A 26767-nucleotide genomic window follows, 5' to 3' on the forward strand; every position below is an offset into this window, starting at 1 on the left:
GTGTGTGTGTGTGTGTGTGCGTGCGTGCGTGCGTGCGTGCGTGCGTGCGTGCGTGCGTGCGTGCGTGCTTGTTTTCTGTTTGTTTGTTGGGTATAGCGCAGGGTACCTATTTGTCATATTGTGATTTGTTTTCCTTAGCTAGACGTTACGTGCATGCGGTGTGTGTGCTCTCGCGCTCATCGTCATTAGGAAACGTGTGGCGTCTGCTGCTCCCGAGCTCCATTGCTGTGGAACTGTTGTCCCAGCACAGAGGGCTGCCACAAAAATATGCTGACAGGCGGCTTCGCCTGGGCAAGAATGATGATTTATTCACGGGAAGGAACGCTATTGACATACCGTGGTGGGGGTGGCACACAAAAAGGAGAGAGAGAGAGAGAGAGAGAGTCTTAACCACTCTCTGTCTACCATGGCATTGGGTATGGAATACTGTATACTGTATAAGAATATCTAAGTATATATATATAAGAAAAAACGAAAGCAAACTTTTCAAAATCTTTGAAAATTGTGAAAATAGCAGATCTATACGAGTGATGCATTCGGAGCTTGTACATTGGCTATATACGTCATACGACAAAGTATTTCCATGGGCTTTAAGTGATAAATGCCTCGTCATTCTCTCATTTCATTCCTCTTCTTGTCCTCCCTCTCCATCCTTGCCATGTTGTCTCATATTGTCTCTCTTTGTGTGACTGCTCCACAACAGGTGGGCCAAGGGAGGAAGTATAATCAAGTTGTTTGACTGCTCCACACCAGGTGGGCCAATTAAGGGAGGAAGTATAATCATAATTGTCTCTCTTTGTGTGACTGCTCCACAACAGGTGGACCAAGGGAGGAAGTATGATCATAATTGTCTCTCTTTGTGTGACTGCTCCACACCAGGTGGGCCAATTAAGGGAGGAAGTATAATCATAATTGTCTCTCTTTGTGTTCGACTGCTCCACACCAGGTGGGCCAATTAAGGGAGGAAGTATAATCATATTGTCTCTCTTTGTGTTCGACTGCTCCACACCAGGTGGGCCAAGGGAGGAAGCATGATCAAGGAAGTGACGGGAGACACGTACGAGGTCATCGTAGACCACTCCTTCTTCACCGAGCCCGTCTCCTGTGAGGTCACCAACCCACTGGGCAGCACCAACATCAGCCGCAACGTCGACGTCTACTGTGAGTATTACATCTGGGAGACTGGTGTTCAATTCATCAACTTCTAACTCAGAGTAACACTGTAGATATACGCTGTATATTATTGACTTACTGCCTCCTATAAGACCAATGTGAGACCTCTCAGGTCCTCTAACTACTGTAACAAAGTTATTCTGGAAATACCTGCATGGGGCCAAGCTCAAAACAAAGGGTGACTGGGCCTTTGCAGTATAGTTGCTCCTATATACTATGACTATGGAATAAATAAATAAAAATGCTGAGTCAGTTGATGGCTTTAAGAGCATGTTTAAAACACATTTTTCCCATGTAGTTTTCACCTTACTCACTTTTACATGTTCTGTTTAGTTTGTTTGTTTTGTCTAATCCTTGCTGTACTGTATTATTGTATTATTGCACTATTCTCCCTGTTTTTAACTTGTTGTTGTCCATTGTTTTTTATTAAGTTGCAAGTCCTGTTGTGACCATTGTTCCTTCCGTTTATTTGTTTATTTAGTCATGCTATGTGGCACATCCAGCCAAAGTGTCACTTCACTTCTCCATGAATTTGCTAATGTTTTGGGGATGCATGACATAACCACCAGTGGGAAATTAAACTCTAACCCCATGGCAGTGTTCGTGTCATACCTATTGAGTCACATTAAAACAAATGCAAATTGAGTTTATCCACCAAAATAACTGTACAGGAATTTGTCTTGGTGACAGTGGTATACGGGAATCAGCAACGTAACGTAATGCGATGTGACCACCAAGATGTTATTTAATGTAACATCTTGTGATAATGTATACGTATGTCTGTTGTTCTGTATGTTGTACTGTTTGTAATGTCTCTGAGCTTTTTATCTGCTGTAAAATGAAGTGCCCAGTTTGGGACATATGAATAAACTTGACCTTGACCTTGACCTCCAACAGTTGGCCCCCGGATGGCTGCGGAGCCCCAGTCCTTACAGGTGGACCTGGGATCTGACGCTGTGTTCAACTGTGCCTGGACGGGAAACCCCTCTCTCACTATAGTCTGGATGAAGAGAGGCTCTGGAGTGGTATGTTATTTTATTCTTCTAAAACGGGCAGTCCCAATACTTCATTCTGATTGGCTGGTTACCGTCACGGGACCGGTGTAAACTCACCGATAACCCACTCCTTCAATCACTTTGTATCAAACTGCAGCCTTGTAGCTGAACTGGGGAAGGGGAGCGCTTCATTGCTTTACAAACACATGCCGTGCGGGCGTCTAAGCACCGCCCGTCTCATATGACTGTGAATGTGTGGCTCCAGGCAGCCCCGTAAAGATATCAAGCGCTATTCTCCCGTCACATAGGCTAATTGCAGAGCAAAACAAGGAAGTGTTGTGGCTCTGGCTCGCTCGCTCTGGTGGCGCAAAGCGTAGATACTTTTGTGAATGTAACAGTTTTATTAGGTTAATATTGCTATAATGTTTGTAACCGTTTTAGAAAAGCAATAAGCCACTCGAGGCCCCAGCTTACCGGGTACTGCGCGTCGGGTCTGCCTACGCCCCCAGCCAGGGTAAAATAGTGCTTAATTTTGCCACAGTAATCAAAATACTATTGGTCTGGATCAGTGGTTTCTTTAATCTGCTATAAGAAGCATTTAAGTTAGCATGTTTGTTCTTCCGGCCTTTCTTTTCTTTTACTTAAATTCTCACAGTACATTAAATACCGCTTAAAGGTCATCCAGTATACTTGGCCAGACATGAGACTTAGCAAGTGAACTCGCAGCTGAAACAAGGCATGCTGAAGCAGCCATTAATCATGTAGTCTTGGGGGCGGTCCAGCCATCTGCACTCGTTAGTGCTCTGCTCTCTGACACCTGGCGTGCGATGTGTTGAGGTGAAGAAAAGGGCACGCGATTGATCCATAAGGCAGACTCATTCCACCTTTCCCTTTGTCAACTTCAAAGATGACCAGAACCCAACGAACCCTATACTGCACCGAGCTCAATCCCAAAATTGGATTTTAATAATTGAGCAGAGGTGCCCTTTAAGGCATTAAAAGCTCCATTTGCCACCGTCTTTTTTTTCCTTCTCTCTCTCCCATGGATCTGGCTGTGTTGATGTCGCTAACATGCGAAGGTGCCCTTGCTGTCATATTGCTCATCCAGTGACCCTTGACCTTACCCCCCCCCCCCTCCTGCAGGTTCTAAGCAACAAAAGCATCTTGACGTTGAAGTCAGTGCGACAGGAGGACGCTGGGAAATACGTGTGCCGGGCAGTGGTCGCACGCGTGGGCGCCTCGGAGAAGGAGGTTTCACTCACTGTCAACGGTAGGCATTATTTACACTTATACTGTAGATCAGGTTTCTCCCAAGGTTGGGTCCTCCGGGTGTAACACCCGGGAATCGAGTTGGCAAGCCAACATCTTGATCACTAAGCCATTAAAGGCTCTCTGCTACACTCGCCACCCTTTTGACCTCCTCCCACGGGGGAAACCCATGCCGGGTCATGGCACCATTGAAACGCCCGGGATTCGAACTCGGGTCCACATCTTAACCACTAAGCCAACGGCAATTGCCTATATGGCTCGGTGGAGATATTAGACTTTTGAGGCAGAGGCTGTGAACTACACAGGGACCCCCAGGTGTCCTTGAGAGAGAAGGGGGGGGGGGTTCCAAGGGCTACATTAGTTAATAGCATCTATTTAAAATCTATTTAACCACTTTAACCTATACACTACATTGGCTATGCTGTAGTAAAAATAATATTGGCAGTTTATTGTTTATTACGGATCCACATTAGTCCTCACTACAGTGCTCACTATACTCTTCCTGGGGTCCAAAAACAAAACATAATACAATGTAATTCTGCCATTACATATAGTTAAAAACAAAACCAAACCAAAATAATTGAAGCTTTCAGTCTTCATGCATTCTAGAAAATATATTACATTACAACAAAATTAACAAACTAAATTATATCCTATTATTAATAATTGAAATCAAACACTCACCAATCTAACTATAAACATGATTTCCAGCTGCATTCTCGCCAAACAATAAGACAACGGGGGAAATCTTCATGGAGCTTTTTTGGAGGAGGGCCCCCGAACATGCCCAAAGTTAACCCAAATGGTAGATCTCCAGGGCTGGAGTGGGTTAAATGCTGATTATATTCCATGGGAGTCACAGTGAAGCTTTTCCCCCCCCCCCCCTTCTTTTTCCTGAGGCGGTGACTATAACTAATGAATACACGCTGGAAGGAGACCTGGAGACTCTCAAACAAATGACTTCATTATCGGTGCTTGATATGCAGCGTGTGTGCCTTCGCGTGGCAGAGTCTCTCCTCTCGGTTGTGAGGATAGTTACATCTATCTTAAAAAGAGCCCCCTTTGCTCAACACGTCCATTTGAGGAGAACCTGCCTTCGCCCAAGAATGTGAAAACGAGCCGATTTAAGTGGGCCATGGAATTATTATAGAAAACAATAAAAACAAAACCACACACACACACTCGTGTGAAGTGAGCGGCTCTCTCATATCATCATACACCATCATACCTCACATTCCGTGCTCATACAACACAAACACATTCCGTGCTCAGACACACAAACAAAGCTGTGTATAGGAGGGGCTAGCGCCCCTCAAAGAAAATCACCCCCGTGTGAAGTGAGGGGCGCTATTATCATCATATCGTCATCATACATCATCATACAGTACATCACATTCCGTCCTCAGCCAATCAAATCATCGTTATTTGGTACACACAAGGCTGGGTATAGGAGAGAATACAATATTGTGTGAGCTTGGAGACAACAAGCACTTTAATCTATATGATGTTTTAATGTGTTTTTTGCTTGTAATGTTGACTAATGTGCACCAGAACGAAACAATTGAGACTCAGACAGCCTGTGAGCGATGTTGGGGCTGGGGTGTTTGGTTGAAGATACTATACACTACAGTCTACAGCACAGCAAACAGAACATAAGGATTATTCTTTAATACCAAAACCCACAGAGCTGCGGGGGTGCTGCGTCAGAGAGAGCAATATGGCTGCTCCCTCCAGCGACAGAATCACGACCAGGCCAGACCTTCTGTGAACTGTAATCAACACCATCCCTCTCAATCAGCTCCTCCAGAGCCGTATAAAGCAGCTAAATCATGTAAATCCAATCCTCTGTCGTTCTGTCAGCAACAACTCACACCCCTTTTCTGATGTATGAATATGTAAACAAAATACAAAATATCAAATGTGCCTGTTTATCTTGATACCAAGGCTTCGACCTCCCCTCCCTCCATTTTCATCCCCCTCTCACATGTCTATGGAGATTGTGTCGTTTATGAAAAACAAAGCAATATGAGAAAGGGAGACGGATCGTTCTAATAACGATTACGGCAACACTAGTCATAGAGACAGTGCATTGGAAAGCATAAAATATAGCTGAAGCTGGCATGTTTACTGTAGCTCTCGCCAGATTTCATTCAGGCGGCGTTCAACTTCTCTGGAAGCGTTTTTCTGTCTTTGTTATTTAGTTTTATGTTCCTTCTCATCCATCGTGTGTCCTCCCGTGCCTCCCGGCCCCCCAAAGACTTCTTTTGACATTCAAAAAGCCATCCTTTTTAACACTTCTGAATAATTTAATAATTCATATTTACTTTCAAAACCGCATGAGGTCTATCTATGTCAGATGGCTTTCCTTTTTTCTCCTCTTCTTCTCCGTGTCCCCCCGGTGTGCTTTATGACCTCCGATAAATGTACATTTCAAGTGTTTTTCCTCTCTTCCAAAAAAACGTTGCCCTTATTTGGTATGCCAGGATCTATAAATATGCTGCTGTGGGCCTGCTCATAGAATCAACTCGCCAAAACCTCCACACCCCTCGCACGCACGCACGCATGCCCGCACGCACACACACACGCACACCTACACACACACACACACACACACACACACACACACACACACACACACACACACACACACACACACACACACAGATTACTGAATCACTACGGCAACAAGCAACATTTGAGACATTTTGAACTACATGTAATTAGCCAGAGGTTCACTCAGATGAAGAACAGAAGCTGGATACACACGCACACACGCACGCACGCACGCACGGGAACACACCCGCAGTTGCAGTTTTGGATCTCGACCAGAAAAGTTTGGGAACCAATGCCTTATATGCTAAGTTCATTTCCATAATTCTTGCGTAACATAACAAAAGCCTTTCTTGGGTTGAAATGACAGCAGGCTCTCCTTCACGGTCGGCTCATTGATTGCTCTGCGGTGGTGGCGGTGGTGGTGGGGGTGGTGGGGGTGGGATGCCGGCGGCGGTGGGATCCAAACAGCCTCGTCCGCCTCTCCATCAGCCCCCGACATCCGCGACAGTCTTTGACAGTCGGCTCGACTCAATTGATTCTGACAGTGACTGAATAGCATGCATGACTGATGATGGGCCAACGCCTCTCATGCAGGAAAGCACTACCTATGGCTTGATCACATCTATATCGTGAGAGGAATACGTACTGTATGTACGTGTGTGTGTGTGTGTGTGTGTGTGTGTGTGTGTGTGTGTGTGCGTGTGTACAACAACGTTTTTTCCGGTATATGCATGATGTGAAGGATGTCTGTTTGTGTGTTTTTTCCCCCCCTCTTATTTGTTCTGCCACCACTCCCCTCGTTCTCCATTATCGCCCCCATCCCCAGTACCGCGGTTCTTTCTTCACGCCCTCAGTTAAAAAATGCACGTCTTAAAATAAATTGTTGATTTGTTTTTTTCTTCCCCCCCTCCTCCGCCTCCCTCTTATCTGCCGTTGCATTATATCCACTGACTGCCACTGTGGATCGCTACATTAGAATACCCAACCCCCCCCCCCCCCCCCCTTCCTCTTCCCCCGGGAAGCGTATAATTTAATTAGAATCAAACAGCTAGCAGGGGGAGGCATGGTTTTGTGTTTAAGTCACTAATGGATACATATTGCTCTAGTTGAACGTTTTCACGCACTGGGTGGGCAGCGTTTGATTGTTGCTGTGCTGAGCCATCCAATCGGTTGTCCTTAAACCCAGAAGGTTACATGTACAGTATAGCTATGTACAGTGTTTAGTTTAGTTTAGTTATACAATAACATACTGTAGTTGGAGATGATCAAAAGGATGCTTATCATGCTTATCCTACGAGCAACAAAAGCTAAATTCCTCAAGTAGTTTCAAAAATAGAAGGAATTGCAATAAAGAATCCAAACAAATAATTACCATAGTCAAAATACACACACCAATAGACAAGAAACAGTGGTATGAAGGTAACATTTACTTAAGTACTTAAATACAATATTGAGGTATTATTTTGTACTTTGCTTGTACTTTACTATTTCCAATTTCTTTCACTTGGACGTCAGCAACAACTCTGTTTACCTTATATGAAAGCGTAATTGGCCCATTTAAGATTGATTGAACGGCGACTGTGCCATTTTTTGCCTATCCAAACTTCCAAAGCATGCATGCCTACCTGGGAATTTTGGCCGGGAATATAGGCTAAAAATAGAACAAAACAAAAAAAATCAAACACGGGCATCGTCGCCTCCCCACGCGCATCCCCTCCCCGCCTTGAGATACCCAGTGACACCCCTGTCGCTCATATATTTATTCGAGGGTCTTGCCAGTGAACCGGTATTATTTTGCAATTCATGCTTGCCTGCACACACACACCAAGCCCATTATGTCCATGGAATGCAGAGCAATGTGTATGCATTGTGCAAAAAAGTGGAACAATACAATCAAGACATAATTTATACACAATTGAAAGGCAGAATCTCCAATTAATCAATTTTTTATGTACCAAGATCACTCGATGCAGATGTTGCAGGAATACACCTGCACACACCTCATCGTCTGCAGTCTCCTCATATGCCCTGTTTCCCTTTCACTTTCAGCTCCCCCCCCCACTAGGGCAATCAGCTTATATGGTTCAGTTTGGGGCCAGCAACCATTGTCCTGAATGCCCTGCTGACTATGGGATTTGCTGTCTTTTAACCCATTCTGACCTGAGATCAGATTCATACGAGGTTTCCACTGTGGACACACACTGGTCTGATGAACCCATTCTGACCTGAGATCAGATTCTGAAAATGTCAGTCGTTCTTCGATTTTTCAAAAATAGCAGACCTACAAGCTCGCTATGAGCTTGTAGATCTGCTATTTTTCAATAGCTAAAGCACAACGTGATGCTATCACCAACATGGGTTCCCGTTCAGAATGGGTTAATGGATGCAATGAGATGGATGTGAAAATCTGCGAGCGACGTTTTATATGTAATGAGATGCATACTCTGTTGGGTAGCCCAGGGAGAGCGAAGCCATTACCACATTAATAGAGGAATAGAACCGACGTATATCCCCCCCAATATCCCACAGGGCACTTTGTTGCTTTGAATCTCCCTCCCCGAGTATCCCCCCCCCACCGCAACCCCACACCTTTATTTGTACTTCTGCCAGACATCGCCTTTATAAGCCGGGAGAATTTTGCATGTGAGTCTCTTCCGCAAGCTGCCTATGTCAGTGTTCTAAAAAAAGAGGACAGTGAGGAATAATTCATAATTGGGGCAGACAGTGCCATCATTAAAAAAATGTGTTCTGAGATGTTGTTGATATAGTCTTGCAGATTGAAAAAAAACATCTTCATGGCGCTTGCCTCCTCTCCAGGGAACGTCCATCCAGAAACAGACTGACACATTATTATTTCTATGTTATTAATGTATACAATTCGGCTTTAATTTGTGAACAAGTCTCTCAACAGCAGAGTGACAAGATTGTGGCGGTGATGATGTTGTCAAGAGACAAGTCCTGCATCTGCTCCATAGAAAGTGATTAACCCATTCTGACCTGAGATCAGATTCTAAAAATGTCTTCTACATCCTGACAGTTTTCTGAAAAAGCTATGTTTCCATGTCAGTCGTTCTTCCATTTTTCAAAAACAGCAGAGCTCGTACCGCGCCACTCGGTGGCGCGCTATGAGCTTGTAGATCTGCTATTTTTCAATAGCTAAAGCATAACATAATGCTAACACCAAAAGGGGTTCCCGGCCCAAAATGGGTTTAATGAAATAATGCCTAGGACACTATGACAATGTCCATGATGTTTTTGTACGCTTACTGGCAGTCTGGCATGTGGGTATGCTTTCTGATTCAGAGCTGTAGCTAGGCCCCACATTCAAATAAGCTTAGCTTAAGAATAGCTTAAGTAAAAATTCTATGAGCGTTGTTAGAGACTTTGATCCAGGTCGTGCCATTAGCTCCCTAAAATCTCCATTGACCCGCTAGATAGAATCGCTAGAAACCGTCCCAGTTTTCCAAATTAAAATATTTTCCGTAGGCCTATTATTGTGTTGTGGTAAATTCATTCAATTCACCGAGGGTGTCGATCAGACAGTCGGAAGCGCACTCTGGAGTGCTTCTTGTCAATCGGCAGTGTTCATGTTTGAATCTAGAGCACTGTGCTCTGGGAGCGTACAGAGGCCGTGGCATGTTGTGAAAATGAAGTATGACCAATAATAATAAAGAATGACCACCACGTGCCTGTCCTTTTTAGTCTTTGATACCGTCGATAACATGATAATAGTATAGTAAAGAAATTAAGCTGAATTGTGTGTAAAATGTATAACAAATCGACAGTGCATTTCTACTGTGAAGAATACGAGGGATTCATGCGTTTGGTTTCCGACATACCATTGGCCCGAACGACAACCTACCTCAAACCCTCACCCTGACCCTAACCTCCCACGGGGGCAGCACACCTAAACCTAACCCCAACCCTCTCCCTACCCTAACCTCCCACGGGGGCAGCACACCTAAACCTAACCCCAACCCTCTCCCTACCCTAACCTCCCACGGGGGCAGCACACCTAAACCTAACCCCAACCCTCTCCCTACCCTAACCTCCCACGGGGGCAGCACACCTAAACCTAACCCCAACCCTCTCCCTACCCTAACCTCCCACGGGGGCAGCACACCTAAACCTAACCCCAACCCTCACCCTAACCCTAACCTCCCACGGGGGCAGCACACCTAAACCTAACCCCAACCCTCTCCCTACCCTAACCTCCCACGGGGGCAGCACACCTAAACCTAACCCCAACCCTCTCCCCGACCCTTAACGCACCTCGGACCAATGCTCCTTCGAACCAATGATATGTCGAACCAAAGTATGCCTCCCGAATACGAGTGGCTCATGGGAAAACCTTCCCCATTGTGTCTACACTACATACTGTATTACAGTACATCATTGATTAATATGGGATCATATTGAATGTGGATACACTCCACTTCAGCTCCTCATCCACTCCAGCGTGCATATACAGTACGTACACTTGGTTGTTTTTTATGAGATTATAATTATGAAGTGGATACACTCTGCGTCCAACACTTGGTGATTTTATGGGATTACTTAAAGTGGAGATACCCTCTGCGTCCAGGCAGTCAGTGTGCATAGTGTATACACTTGTTGATTGTACTGTATATAGGCGTGTATTGAAAGTGGATATATATGCTCCACGTTGCAGTGAATGGGCAAAACATAAAGGTGTTCTGGGAAACATTTTGCACTGATGTGGAAAATCTTCCCACTGTCATAAAGTCATACGATTTGTCACACATTGTTTCTGCAGTGAAATTTGTTCTCCGCATTTGACCGATCTCTTGGAGCGGGTGAGCCGCAGCTGTGCCGCGCTTGCAGGAATCATTTGATAGTTGATTTGACCCCCCCAATCCAACCCATTGATTGGCTGAGTGCCAAGCCAATGGGTCCCATTTTTACAGTCTTTGGTACGACCCGGCCGGGGATCGAACCCCCAACCTCCCAGTTTTTCAGGGCAGACACTCTAACCATAAGGTGAAAAGTGGTGAAAAGTACATTTACTTAAGTACTGTACAATTTTGAGTTATTTGTACTTGAGTATTTCCAATTTCCAGTACTTTTACTTCTACTCCACTACATCTCAGAGGCAAATATTGCACTTGTACTCCACTACATTTATTTGAAAACTAGTTACTTTGTATTATTACAAAACATACATTAACCATGCAGTCATTTGATCTTAGTTTGAAAACTCTTATAAAGGCCACTCAGGACACGAACGGAAAAACAACGAACACACTCTTAACCCATTCTGACCTGAGATCAGATTCTAAACATGTCTTCTATACATCCTGACAGTTTTCATTCTGACCTGAGATCAGATTCTATAAACATGTCTTCTACATCCTGACAGTTTTCATTCTGACCTGAGATCAGATTCTATAAACATGTCTTCTACATCCTGACAGTTTTCATTCTGACCTGAGATCAGATTCTAAACATGTCTTCTACATCCTGACAGTTTTCATTCTGACCTGAGATCAGATTCTAAACATGTCTTCTACATCCTGACAGTTTTCTGAAAAAGCTATGTTTCTATGTCGATTTTTCAAAAATATCAGATCTACAAGCTCATCGTGCGCCACTCGGTGGCGCGATATGAGCTTGTAGATCTGCTATTCTTCAATAGCTAAAGCATAAGCATAATGCTAACACCACAACGGGTTCCCGCCCAAAATGGGTTAATGCATCTATAGATACCATTGCACTTCAACCTGTCGTGATCATCTATCCAACCAATACAATTACACCTCCCACACATCACTGCGTGGGAAGTGCGTTATCGCCTGATTCAACAGTGGCCGGTGGAAAATTACGAGAAGCAAAAGCTGACAACACGGCCTGACCTTTCTTTTGCCGTTTCTCCCATACTTTCGTTCAGAAACAAAAAAACAAATAGATAACATAAAGCGAAACCACGGCGAGCAAGTATATAGCAAGGCCACGGTTTTGTTCAAAATCCGATGACCTGCGCGGTGTCCTCAATTTAGCATGGAGACACAAGCCCTGACCTCTGACACCGGCTCCAGTGTTGTATAATCAGATTGCAAGGCTCTCACTCCGGCGCTGACGCATCGTTCCCCGGGAATAAATAAAACATGTCTCACACAACGCTCTGACATACCTGCCCTGACACAAGACCTTATGTGGAGCGGGGTGCCACCCACCTCCACCCTCAAATATGTTCATTCTGCATTTGCACAGGCTGAAGGCAAGACGTACAAACCACACACACACACACACACGCACACGCTCACACACACACACACACACGCACACACATTCCATCCAAGCCGTCTGAGCCACAGAGATAAAACTATCTAATTATTTTCCTCATATACAGCAGCCCCTGATCCACAGAGCAGATCCTTCTCAGCCACTGCCGCCTCCTCCAGGCTAGGCTAAAGCAGCAAGTAGTCTAACTGGGTGCAGACTGTGGGTCGACGCTGGCTATACCGACCGCAACTGCTCAGGCAGTTGCATGACTGTGCAACTGCCTGAGCATGCACACGTCACACACGTGCTTGTGCACACATACATACTGTACACTGTGTACAGTACACTACATCCACTCACCTATATGCACGCACACTCGTGTATATATATACTAACATGACGAATCCATAAAGGCATCGAGTAACACACGTGGAGAGACTATAGCCCCGATTCCCCAAAACTATCGGTCCATGTTTGTTGAAGTGCTAAAGTGAGACCATTAACCCATTCTGAACGGGAACCCATTTCGGTGTTGGCATCATGTTATGCTTTAGCTATTGAAAAATAGCAGATCTACAAGCTCATAGCGCGCCACCGAGTGGCGCGCTACGAGCTTGTAGGTCTGCTATTTTTGAAAAAAATCGAAGAACGACTGAATTTTTTTTAGAATCTGATCTCAGGTCAGAATGGGTTAATCAGACCAAGTGTGTGTCCAGTGAAAAACCTCGTATGAATCTGATCTCAGGTCAGAATGGGTTAAAAAACTTCGGTGCAATCTATGTCCATTTGCTTCAGTTGCTCCACAGCATGCAGCGGCCTCCAGTAGCATTAACCACGACGACCATCTGCCAGTATCTCATTAAAATGCTAATTTATTTTAATAAGGGACAGGTAATAAACTGCAATTATGTATCGGCAGCACAAGATGCCAGAGAGCAGGAGTTTGAGGCTGAGTTGGCTGCGGAATGCGCCGTCGTACTAATCAAGAAGCAGCCCTGCACATTCAGCCCCCTCTTGCACGCACAAATACACACACACACACACACACACACACACACACACACACACACACACACACACACACACACACTAAACCCAGCGCATCGCTAGAGATGCGTTTACGATTTGAATTTGCCAGATGTTTAAAGGCCAAGTCTGTGACCATTTTGCCACTCTCTTGTTGGCGACTGGCCAGATCTTCTAATAAGATTTATTGGACCTAAAGACTTATTTTCAACATGAAAGGATTGCAGGAGCTCGCTTCTGATACAATAATTGGCCAGGCTGTATGTGTTGGGAGTGAAATGTGTCTCCACAACTATTATGTTGTCTCCAAATACAATGTAATGATGTGAGCAGCCCTGCCTGCAACCCAGAAGACTAATATATCGCCACCAGCCATGGATTCATTCCCCTTTGACTGAGCCCCCTTTATGAGATCTGGTTCAAATCCAGGTTGTTACAGAACAGAAGCACATACCTATACGTGATAAGTGATAACCCACATGTATACAGCCTCTGGATTGTGTCTTTAAGGATAGGAAACATGTTGTGTTCAGCAGCACAGGGGACCTGATCAATAGCCAATAGTGTTATAGGTCAAAGTTCAAATCTTCTGTGGGCAAATCGAAAGGGGAGAAACAACATGTCGACGTGTGTTATCTCCCCAGGAAATACAGCACACCCACGCCTCTCTCTCTCTCTCTCTCTCTCTCTCTCTCTCTCTCTCTCTCCCGGCAAACCCTGATTAGGCTCTGAAGACTCTCTCTACCGTGACCCTTATCTCAGCAGGGAGGAAATCAAGCTGGCCATAAATCAACTATTTTTTCTTCTCTCCGTCCAGAATGTTCTGCCGGTTCTGCAAGAATATGCCCTTCATTCAGTCCTGGCCTGTCCTTGGCTAGACTGTAGACTGTAGTGTTGAGATGCGTTTTCAATATCAAATCACAATAGAATCCAAACCCCGCACGAGGTGACCCCAAAATTACTGTACTACACCACAGGCATTCCCACATTGTGAGCGTGCATGGATCCAGTCTGGTGAAGCTGGGGGAGAAGAGGAATGTGGCAAGAAAATCAATACACTGTGACTTGGACTGTAGTGCCAGAGTGACTCCATTAAGTATAGGCATTGTTACAGCACATGCATGGCCTTCGAGCTGAGGGCGATTTTGATGAATCATTTTTGCAGTGACATTCGGGGGCTGCAGCTCTACTCATCGGTGACGTGTGTGTGTGTCTCTTCTGCCTTCTCTCTCCCTCCCTCCCTCCCAGGGCCTCCAATCATCTCCAGTACCCAGACCCAACAAGCGTTACACGGCGAGAAGGGACAGATCAAATGTTTCATCCGGAGCACCCCGCCCCCAGACCGCATTGTGAGTAAATTGACCTATTTCATCTTCAATGCTATTATATCTCCATGCACCGTTGGTGTACAGTAAGTAGGTTGTTTTGAAATGACTGTTGCTGCGAAAAGAAAATCAAATCAACTGGTATTTCATGGCTCTGTGGCAACCTGAGCGGTGCAAATGAGACGGCTAATGACCATCTCACAATCCTAGATTTGATTGATGTATCTGTTCACAATGGGACCAATCAGGCCTTTGTGTAAGGATAATGCCCTGACAGCTATAGTCCCGCCGCTGCCCTATTAGCTATTGAATAAACTATCTTAAAACATGTGCAATATGAGCAAGAGAAAATCTGTTTAATAATGAACATAACATTCCCCATCATTTGTTTTTTTTGTATGAATAGGGGGGTGCATGAAGCATTGCGGACTTAGGCCCTTAATTTCTCATTTAACCCATTCTGACCTGAGATCAGATTCATACGAGGTTTCCACTGGACACACACTGGTCTGATTAACCCATTCTGACCTGAGATCAGATTCTAAAAATGTCAGTCGTTCTTTGATTTTTCAAAAATAGCAGACCTACAAGCTCGTAGCGCGCCACTCGGTGGCGCGCTATGAGCTTGTAGATCTCCTATTTTTCAACAGCTAAAGCATAACATGATGCTAACACCAAAATGGGTTCCCATTCAGAATGGGTTAATGCATGCTTATGCTCTGTTAGCACAGATCCCATTAAGATTTATGGGCCTTTGATAAACAGCCAACGCTGTGAGTCTCCTCTTCACGCTATTATTAATTGTGAGTTTGTGTGTGTGAGAGTTTGTATGTGTGTGTGTGTGTGTGTGTGTGTGTGTGTGTGTGTGTGTGTGTGTGTGTGTGTGTGTGCGTGCGTGTGTGTGTGTGTGTGTGTGTGCGTGCCTGCGTGCCTGCCTGCCTGCCTGTGTGTGTGCATTTGTAAACTGCCACGCACTATAATCTGAAGTGGGTTTTTTTTTCTTTCCCTGCTGAACATAAAGTGGCTGCATTATTAATATCCGGTTGATTTGATGGGCGAGACTGTAGGAGTAATGGCTACTGGGGCCCTGAATATTAATTCTGGATTCCTCTCTTTTACGTATTGAAAGTGTCAGTGAATGAAGTTTTCTTTTTGTTGTTTGTGTTTGTTTGTCTGTTCCTAAGCTGTGTAAACAAGCATCAGCTGACAACAGTGGAAACAGACATACAAATGTGGACACTGCATTTCTTAGCTATATACTTGCAGGACCGTCGTTGCACACGGGTACATGTGTTTGGTCTGATGTACTAGCAGTCCGACAGGCATTAGTACGACAGCCTACCCAAAACCCAAACCCTAAACCTAACCTCACAGGAATCCAATGGGTTAGTTTTAACCTGCCACGCAGGAGCGTCTGGAGCCACAGGATAGTTGTAACCGGCCACAAGTTAGTTGTAACCGGCCACGCATGTCGGGAGCGACAGTGTTGTCGGACTAATGCCTGTCGGACTATTAGTGTCTAACCAACGTGTATGCGCCCCGTTTTACTTTGGCTTCATGCCCAAAAGGAATTGTTTGGAAAAAGTGTTGCTGTCATTATGAGCTGTTAGAAATGAGAAAAACAATGATATGGGAAATGCGTGAAATATGCATATCACATATCAGGGTGTTGGTCAAGGAGAGAATACAACCAGCACACAATGATAAATGATAATACATAATGCATCATGTATTATCATTTATCATTGTGTGCGGGTTGTATACTGTGATATTATCACAGTCAAATGACAAATAAAACAATATACATACATACATTTATTAACATGATTACGGTAGTAAAATCTAACTGGATTCACATAACCAGCTATATATTTCCTAGTGGAAAAATAAAACGGTTTACGAAAAGTGATGGATGGGGGAAAGTCCTCATTCATGCCTTTTGGAGAGTATAGTGTCCTATTTATAAACCAGAAAGGATCCGTACTATATCAACAGTCTACTAATGTCTCCTCCTCCCCATCTGGGGCATTTTCCGTGTTCAATCCCCTGACATTGTGGTGATGCCACACTGTGTCATGGACGACATAAAAAAAAAAGCATGGCGACTACTGGGGCTCTTGGGGTCTTCGTTACGACTATTGCACTTCAGAGATGCATGTTTTAATTTAAGCGCACGATTAGTTTTACCGACATACCCTAAACCACATGGGTATATTTGAGACAGGGCTGGTGTACGTTTAGTGGCTCAGGTAACGATGTCCTTGAACTTGAAACATTTGCCCATGAGATGGTGCAAGTGAAAGTTTGGCTTAGAAGTGAAGTTTAGGCTGCAGAGCTAGCATGCCTTTAGTATCAGGGGTCTAGTCTATAGGAAAGATCCTGGTTTTACTACCATTTGTATGTTCCCAGCTAACATGTCCATCTGGGCCCCACTTGGGTTTTGACATGGGCTATGGGCATGGGTTCCGAGTGGGCCGTGCACCCAGTTTTCACAAAGGGCCCACCCGTGTTAGCCCATATGGGCTTTTGCGGGTTTCTAAGTGGGTCTTAGGTGGTATCCAAATGGGCCATTTTATTTCAGAACCATGTGTGCGCCACCTGTGTTTGCCTATATGGGTTTGAACTGGGATCTGATTGGGCCTTAAGTGGGTACCAGCTGGGCGAATTATATGTGACCCATGTAGGCCACACTTGTGCCTCATTGTCTTCCGTCCTGTTTCTGTTTTCCCCTGCTGTTGATTGTTCATTCCTACAGATAGGATGCAGTGTTTCCAGTTTTCTGTAGTAGTTTCTTCAAGTGTTCAAACTTTATGACTGGATAGCACTTGATCTTTGGGTCCTACATTACTATCTCCCACGATCAAGGGTTATGGTTAGGGTACTGTAGCATGCCGTTTTTTCATCATTTTTGAGGATTTGAAAAAAATGACGAAAATCACTCCGACACCATGGACTATAACCCATGGTCAGGAAGTGATTTTGTCTTTTTTTCAAATCCTCATTTTTCATCGTTTTTGACCATGGATTATAGCCGGGTTAGGGTTAGGGTACACTAGCATGCCGTTTTTCATCATTTTTGAGGATTTGAAAAAAAGACGAAAATCACTCCGAGACCATGGACTATATATAGCCCATGGCCTGTAAAAACGGGGATTTGTAAAAAAGACAAAATCACTTCATCATTTTTGACCATGGATTATAGCCGGGTTAGGGTTAGGGTTGGGGTTAGGTTCCACGGGCTAATAAAGTGTAAATTCGGGGATCCTTGACAAGAAAGGGTTTGGGAACCACTGTTGTAGAGGGTATATAGAATAGATGGATGTTGATAGTATTAGTTAGTGACTTTGACAGTGTACAAATGGAACCGGATTTCAGCAGGTCAAATGAGGTACAGAAAACCGTATGACTCCCAGGCTGATCTCACTGGGGGAAAACTGTATGAGTTTATTTGTTTAAGAACTAACAATCAATTGAAAAATATATTCTGGATGTGACACTTACAAGCCGAAATAACGCAGTTGGTAGAGCATTAGACTGAAGATCTGAAGGTCCCTGGTTCAATCCCGGCTTTCAGGAGTTGAAATGAGGTACAGAAAACCCTATGACTCTTAGGCTGATCTCCCTGGGTGAAAAACATGAGTTTTTTTTGTTTAAGAAGTAACAAGTAACAGTCAATGTAAAAATAAATGCTGGATTTGACACTTGCAAGCCGAAATGGCTCAGTTGGGAGAGCGTTTGACTGATAGACCTGAAGGTCCCTGGTTCAATCCCGGCTTTCGCCAGTTGAAATGAGGTACAGCAAACCCTATGACTCTTAGGCTGATCTCCCTGGGTGAAAAACTTTATGAGTTTTTTTGTTTAAGAAGTAACAAGTAACAGTCAATGTAAAAAATAAATGCTGGATTTGACACTTGCAAGCCGAAATAGCTCAGTTGGGAGAGCGTTAGACTGAAGATCTAAAGGTCCAGAAGGACAACTTTAAAGCAGCCCAGAAATTCAACATGTTTGTGTGCCTCAATGGCCAAGCGGATAAGTCAAATGATATCCGTAGTATACCTAGTAGAAGTTTGCCGGTTCAAACCGGCAAAGACTCCAACTTTGCTTATACATTAGAGACAGGTAGGCCTACAAAGGTACAACCTTGCAAAGATGCAAAATGAAAAAAGAATAACTAAAGGCCCTGCTCTTTGTAATACACATACAAACTTGGAAAAACATCCTTGATGTAAGAGTGAGCTAAATATTGTATAAATGTCCGTACTAGTAGGCCTACTTGTGTGCAACAAGCAAGTAGGCACTCGATAGGGTGCAGTTCTAGTTTATTTTGCCATAACACCCACATTTTACTGTGTGGAAACACCGGGGGGGAAATACCCCCCCCGGCCCCACTGTACTGCATCCCAGTAGACCCAGGGTAACAGACTACATCGATGAGTATTGGCTTCAGTGCTTGGTTACAGCTTGGTCCCCCAGGCTGGCCTTGAACCTGCTTTGGCCATGTACCTCGGTACACAGTCGCATTGGTAGCCACGCTAGAACTCGATCACCTAGAGCACCTCCACCAATTACACTTGTTTCTTTAGGGCTTTTATGTCGAAAGTGTGCATTGTTTTTTAACCTAAAGAACCTCTATATTCTGAAAGGTGGGTTAAGTCAGACATTCTCAACTGCATCAAGTTCGAACCTGCTGAAGATTTAAAGGTCGGTCCCTGTTTCAATCCTGGATTTAGGCAGTTCAAATGAGGTACAGAAAACCCTTCGACTGATCTCACGGAGTGAAAAACTTTATGAGTTTACAGAAGAACAAAAGAAACAAAAAATAAGTGTGAATTGTCTGGAGCCAGTGGCTCAGTGTGGTAGAATGCTGCCACATGATCCGGAGATGGTGGGTTCAAAGCCCACTCAGGTACAAAAAAATAAAGGGGCCAATCCCACCCCATTCTTTACTGACACTTTGCATTCCACACTAACATCAACTAGCACAGAAAAGCTGTGTTGTAGTAACCAGCAGTTAGCTCAGTGTGATGAGTAGCTGTACTTGTGATCCACAGGTCCAGGGTTCGAATCCCACATTAGTCAAGTGGCTCTGTGACACTTTGCTATATTTCTAAAACTATGACATGAAATATATGAAATATAGTGCTTTCTGAGTAGTTTCTGAGTTAATTAGTTAGCCTCGATTCTCATCATTTTGGACCATGCTGGAAGTTTTTACTTTGAAATGTTTTGTAGTTTATAGCCGATCGTTTTCAGAATTTTTTGAAAAATTGCGGAAATTGCGGAAATTGCGGAAAATATAATGGGTTATAGCCCATGTTTTTTGAAATTTTGAAAAAAAAAGTTAGCCTCGTTTCTCATCATTTTTGACCATGGGCTATAGCCCATATCGTACGGCATACTATAGCACGCCGTTTTTCATCATTTCGGAGGATTTGAAAAAAATGAAAAAATAAAAAAACGATGGGTTATAGCCCATGTTTTTTGAAATTTTGAAAAAAAAAGTTAGCCTCGTTTCTCATCATTTTGGACCATGGCCTATAGCCCATATCGTACGGCATACTATAGCACGCCATTTTTCATCATTTTGGAGGATTTGAAAAAAATGAAAAAATAAAAAAACGATGGGTTATAGCCCATGTTTTTTGAAATTTTGGAAAAAAAAACTTATCCTCGTTTCTCATCATTTTGGACCATGGGCTATAGCCCATATCGTTCTAGTCAGGGTTCTAGTCTCATGAAGAACATTTTCACTGTCCATCTAAATTCTAAAAGGCTGGTTAAATGAGACATGGGCTATAACCCATCGTTTTTTTCATATTTTCATTATTTTCAAATCCTCAAAAACGATGAAAAGCGGCGTGCTATAGTATGCCGTACGATATGGGCTATAGCCCATGGTCCAAAATGATGAGAAATGAGGATAACTCAAATTGTCGTAGTGTTTAAGATTTTGGCTTTCCACGTGGGAGACCAGGGTTCGATTCCCGGCTGTTACACTATCATACAAAAGAAGACCTCAACAGCGCTAAGAAAGATCTGTTTAATATGATGCTGTGTTATTTAAACTTTACTAACTGAAGGCTAACGAACAAAAGATCACTTCAAAATTACCAGGAGACTTTGCCTGAGAGTGTCTGACTGATGGTGCAGTGGTCTAATCATCAGGGTTTCAGTACAGACATTCCATGTTCAAGGCCTGTTCCTCCTACAGCTCAATGCTGCAGTAATTTGAACTTTTCAAGGCTAGAATAAAAAATAAAAACTCAAAAGCACCCGAAGACATCTGCTGAATGCCCAAAGGTGCAGTGGCGTAATGGCGTGGAGCGCTTGGCCCGATGCCTCTGCTACAGTCATTTGGCCGGTTCAAGTCCCATGTCATGACATCAAGGTGCTGGAGGACCATCGGGAGTTCCTCCTACAGCTCAATGCTGCAGTAATTTGAACTTTTCAAGGCTAGAATAAAAAATAAAAACTCAAAAGCACCCGGAGACATCTGCTGAATGCCCAAAGGAGCCGTGGCGTAATGGTGTGGAGCGCTTGGCCTGTTGGCTCTGCTACAGTCAGTTGGCCGGTTCAAGTCCCATGTCATGACATCAAGGTGCTGGAGGACCATCGGGAGACGGTGCTCTCTCCCCCTGTTTCCTGAGATGTAACGGTTGGGGATTATATCTGAAAGAACCCTGTCCAGCTAATCTTTTACCATGAAAATGTCCAATTTAACATACTCTTACCACCTCTCAGTGTGCCATTTTCCAACTGGCCTGGAAGCCAGACATAAAAGAGGGACTTTCCAACCAAGTATTGGGCCACCTCAATTTCCCAAATTTGCAATTTCCGCAATTTGCAATTTCCAATTTCCGCAATTTGCAATTTCCTCAATTTCCGCAATTTCCAATTTCCCAAATTTGCAATTTCCGCAATTTCCGCAATTTTCAATTTCCGCAATTTGCAATTTCCTCAATTTCCGCAATTTCCAATTTCCCAAATTTGCAATTTCCGCAATTTTCAATTTCCGCAATTTGCAGTTTTTCATTGTGAAATTCATATAGTCACAGACTATTCTGTCAGATGATGGGCCAAAATGCATTGCTATTTCTTTTTAAAAGTTTGACCTAATTCTTATCTGTAAAACTTTAGGTGGACAGGGTTCTTTCAAACATAACCCCCAAATGCTACTTTTCAGGAAACAGGGGGAGAGAGCACCGTCTCCCGATGGTCATCCAGCACCTTGATGTCATGACATGGGACTTGAACCGGCCAACTGACTGTAGCAGAGGCATCGGGCGAAGCGCTCCACACCATTACGCCACGGCACCTTTGGGCATTCAGCAGATGTCTCCGGGTGCTTTTGAGTTTTTATTTTTTATTCTAGCCTTGAAAAGTTCAAATTACTGCAGCATTGAGCTGTAGGAGGAACAGGCCTTGAACATGGAATGTCTGTACTGAAACACTGATGATTAGACCACTGCACCATCAGTCAGACACTCTCAGGCAAAGTCTCCTGGTAATTTTGAAGTGATCTTTTGTTCGTTAGCCTTCAGTTAGTAAAGTTTAAATAACACAGCATCATATTAATCAGATCTTTCTTAGCGCTGTTGAGGTCTTCTTTTGTATGATAGTGTAACAGCCGGGAATCGAACCCTGGTCTCCCACGTGGAAAGCCAACATCTTAACCACTACTACAATTAGAGTTATCCTCCTTTCTCATCATTTTGGACCATGGGCTATAGCCCATATCGTACGGCATACTATAGCACGCCGTTTTTCATCATTTTTGAGGATTTGAAAATAATGAAAATATGAAAAAAACGATGGGTTATAGCCCATGTTTTTTGAAATTTTGAAAAAAAAAGTTATCCTCGTTTCTCATCATTTTGGACCATGGGCTATAGCCCATATCGTACGGCATACTATAGCACGCCGTTTTTCATCATTTTTGAGGATTTTAAAAAAATGAAAAAAACGATGGGTTATAGCCCATGTTTTTTGAAATTTTGAAAAAAAAAGTTATCCTCGTTTCTCATCATTTTGGACCATGGGATATAGCCCTTATCGTATGGCATACTATAGCATGCAGTTTTTCATCATTTTTGAGGATTTGAAAAAAATGAAAAAATGAAAAAAAACGATGGGTTATAGCCCATGTTTTTTGAAATTAAAAAAAAAAACGTATCCTCGTTTCTCATCATTTTGGACCATGGGCTATAGCCCATATCGTTCTAGTCTCCTGAAGAACATTTTCACTGTCCATCTAAATTCTAAAAGGCTGGTTAAATGAGACATGGGCTATAACCCATCGTTTTTTTCATATTTTCATTATTTTCAAATCCTCAAAAACGATGAAAAGCGGCGTGCTATAGTATGCCGTACGATATGGGCTATAGCCCATGGTCCAAAATGATGAGAAATGAGGATAACTCAAATTGTCGTAGTGGTTAAGATGTTGGCTTTCCACGTGGGAGACCAGGGTTCGATTCCCGGCTGTTACACTATCATACAAAAGAAGACCTCAACAGCGCTAAGAAAGATCTGATTAATATGCTGCTGTGTTATTTAAAATTTACTAACTGAAGGCTAACGAACAAAAGATCACTTCAAAATTACCAGGAGACTTTGCCTGAGAGTGTCTGACTGATGGTGCAGTGGTCTAATCATCAGGGTTTCAGTACAGACATTCCATGTTCAAGGCCTGTTCCTCCTACAGCTCAATGCTGCAGTAATTTGAACTTTTCAAGGCTAGAATAAATAAATAAAAACTCAAAAGCACCCGGAGACATCTGCTGAATGCCCAAAGGTGCCGTGGCGTAATGGTGTGGAGCGCTTGGCCTGATGCCTCTGCTACAGTCAGTTGGCCGGTTCAAGTCCCATGTCATGACATCAAGGTGCTGGAGGACCATCGCGAGTTCCTCCTACAGCTCAATGCTGCATTAATTTGAACTTTTCAAGGCTAGAATAAAAAATAAAAACTCAAAAGCACCCGGAGACATCTGCTGAATGCCCAAAGGTGCCGTGGCGTAATGGTGTGGAGCGCTTGGCCCGTTGCCTCTGCTACAGTCAGTTGGCCGGTTCAAGTCCCATGTCATGACATCAAGGTGCTGGAGGACCATCGGGAGTTCCTCCTACAGCTCAATGCTGCAGTAATTTGAACTTTTCAAGGCTAGAATAAAAAATAAAAACTCAAAAGCACCCGGAGACATCTGCTGAATGCCCAAAGGTGCCGTGGCGTAATGGTGTGGAGTGCTTGGCCTGTTGCCTCTGCTACAGTCAGTTGGCCGGTTCAAGTCCCATGTCATGACATCAAGGTGCTGGAGGACCATCGGGAGACGGTCCTCTCTCCCCCTGTTTCCTGAAAAGTAGCATTTGGGGTTTATGTTTGAAAGAACCCTGTCCACCTAAAGTTTTACAGATAAGAATTAGGTCAAACTTTTAAAAAGAAATAACAATGCATTTTGGCCCATCATCTGACAGAATAGTCTGTGACTATATGAATTTCACAATGAAAAACTGCAAATTGCGGAAATTGAAAATTGCGGAAATTGCAAATTTGGGAAGTTGAGGAAGTTGAGGAAATTGCAAATTGCGGAAATTGCAAATTGCGGAAATTGCGGAAATTGAAAATTGCGGAAATTGAAAATTTGGGAAATTGGAAATTGCGGAAATTGAGGAAATTGCAAATTGCGGAAATTGGAAATTGCAAATTGCGGAAATTGCAAATTTGGGAAATTGAGGTGGCCCAAAACTTGGTTGGAAAGTCCCTCTTTTATGTCTGGCTTCCAGGCCAGTTGGAAAATGGCACACTGAGAGGTGGTAAGAGTATGTTAAATTGGACATTTTCATGGTAAAAGATTAGCTGGACAGGGTTCTTTCAGATATAAGCCCCAACCGTTACATCTCAGGAAACAGGGGGAGAGAGCACCGTCTCCCGATGGTCCTCCAGCACCTTGATGTCATGACATGGGACTTGAACCGGCCAACTGACTGTAGCAGAGCCAACAGGCCAAGCGCTCCACACCATTACGCCACGGCACCTTTGGGCATTCAGCAGATGTCTCCGGGTGCTTTTGAGTTTTTATTTTTTATTCTAGCCTTGAAAAGTTCAAATTACTGCAGCATTGAGCTGTAGGAGGAACTCCCGATGGTCCTCCAGCACCTTGATGTCATGACATGGGACTTGAACCGGCCAACTGACTGTAGCAGAGGCATCGGGCCAAGCGCTCCACACCATTACGCCACGGCACCTTTGGGCATTCAGCAGATGTCTTCGGGTGCTTTTGAGTTTTTATTTTTTATTCTAGCCTTGAAAAGTTCAAATTACTGCAGCATTGAGCTGTAGGAGGAACAGGCCTTGAACATGGAATGTCTGTACTGAAACCCTGATGATTAGACCACTGCACCATCAGTCAGACACTCTCAGGCAAAGTCTCCTGGTAATTTTGAAGTGATCTTTTGTTCGTTAGCCTTCAGTTAGTAAAGTTTAGCGCTGTTGAGGTCTTCTTTTGTATGATAGTGTAACAGCCAGGAATCGAACCCTGGTCTCCCACGTGGAAAGCCAACATCTTAAACACTACGACAATTTGAGTTATCCTCATTTCTCATCATTTTGGACCATGGGCTATAGCCCATATCGTACGGCATACTATAGCACGCCGCTTTTCATCGTTTTTGAGGATTTGAAAATAATGAAAATATGAAAAAAACGATGGGTTATAGCCCATGTCTCATTTAACCAGCCTTTTAGAGTTGGCCGGTTCAAGTCCCATGTCATGACATCAAGGTGCTGGAGGACCATCGGGAGACGGTCCTCTCTCCCCCTGTTTCCTGAAAAGTAGCATTTGGGGGTTATGTTTGAAAGAACCCTGTCCACCTAAAGTTTTACAGATAAGAATTAGGTAAAACTTTTAAAAAGAAATAACAATGCATTTTGGCCCATCATCTGACAGAATAGTCTGTGACTATATGAATTTCACAATGAAAAACTGCAAATTGCGGAAATTGAAAATTGCGGAAATTGCAAATTTGGGAAGTTGAGGAAGTTGAGGAAATTGCAAATTGCGGAAATTGCAAATTGCGGAAATTGCGGAAATTGCGGAAATTGAAAATTGCGGAAATTGCAAATTTGGGAAATTGGAAATTGCGGAAATTGAGGAAATTGAGGAAATTGCAAATTGCGGAAATTGGAAATTGCAAATTGCGGAAATTGCAAATTTGGGAAATTGAGGTGGCCCAAAACTTGGTTGGAAAGTCCCTCTTTTATGTCTGGCTTCCAGGCCAGTTGGAAAATGGCACACTGAGAGGTGGTAAGAGTATGTTAAATTGGACATTTTCATGGTAAAAGATTAGCTGGACAGGGTTCTTTCAGATATAAGCCCCAACCGTTACATCTCAGGAAACAGGGGGAGAGAGCACCGTCTCCCGATGGTCCTCCAGCACCTTGATGTTTTTTTATTTTTTATTCTAGCCTTGAAAAGTTCAAATTACTGCAGCATTGAGCTGTAGGAGGAACTCCCGATGGTCCTCCAGCACCTTGATGTCATGACATGGGACTTGAACCGGCCAACTGACTGTAGCAGAGGCATCGGGCCAAGCGCTCCACACCATTACGCCACGGCACCTTTGGGCATTCAGCAGATGTCTCCGGGTGCTTTTGAGTTTTTATTTATTTATTCTAGCCTTGAAAAGTTCAAATTACTGCAGCATTGAGCTGTAGGAGGAACAGGCCTTGAACATGGAATGTCTGTACTGAAACCCTGATGATTAGACCACTGCACCATCAGTCAGACACTCTCAGGCAAAGTCTCCTGGTAATTTTGAAGTGATCTTTTGTTCGTTAGCCTTCAGTTAGTAAAGTTTAGCGCTGTTGAGGTCTTCTTTTGTATGATAGTGTAACAGCCAGGAATCGAACCCTGGTCTCCCACGTGGAAAGCCAACATCTTAAACACTACGACAATTTGAGTTATCCTCATTTCTCATCATTTTGGACCATGGGCTATAGCCCATATCGTACGGCATACTATAGCACGCCGCTTTTCATCGTTTTTGAGGATTTGAAAATAATGAAAATATGAAAAAAACGATGGGTTATAGCCCATGTCTCATTTAACCAGCCTTTTAGAATTTAGATGGACAGTGAAAATGTTCTTCACAAGTGTGGCCTACATGGGTCACATATAATTCGCCCAGCTG

General features: G+C 43.7%; 1 protein-coding gene across 1 annotated transcript in view; it reads left to right on the plus strand.

Annotated features, from left to right (window-relative positions):
- The window catches only part of kirrel3b (kirre like nephrin family adhesion molecule 3b), a gene marked incomplete at both ends in the record, with an annotated part of 253165 nt that overhangs the window by 212427 nt on the left and 13971 nt on the right, over positions 1–26767 (plus strand). Inside the window, 4 exons of the mRNA XM_080771662.1 lie at positions 1013–1161; positions 2071–2198; positions 3312–3438; positions 14508–14608. Of these exons, the coding sequence (XP_080627788.1) occupies positions 1013–1161; positions 2071–2198; positions 3312–3438; positions 14508–14608 (505 nt within the window). The remainder of the gene's footprint in view (positions 1–1012; positions 1162–2070; positions 2199–3311; positions 3439–14507; positions 14609–26767) is intronic.

Source organism: Protomyctophum bolini, assembly GCF_963924005.1.
Source record: "Protomyctophum bolini genome assembly, chromosome: 9".
NCBI lineage: Eukaryota > Metazoa > Chordata > Actinopteri > Myctophiformes > Myctophidae > Protomyctophum > Protomyctophum bolini.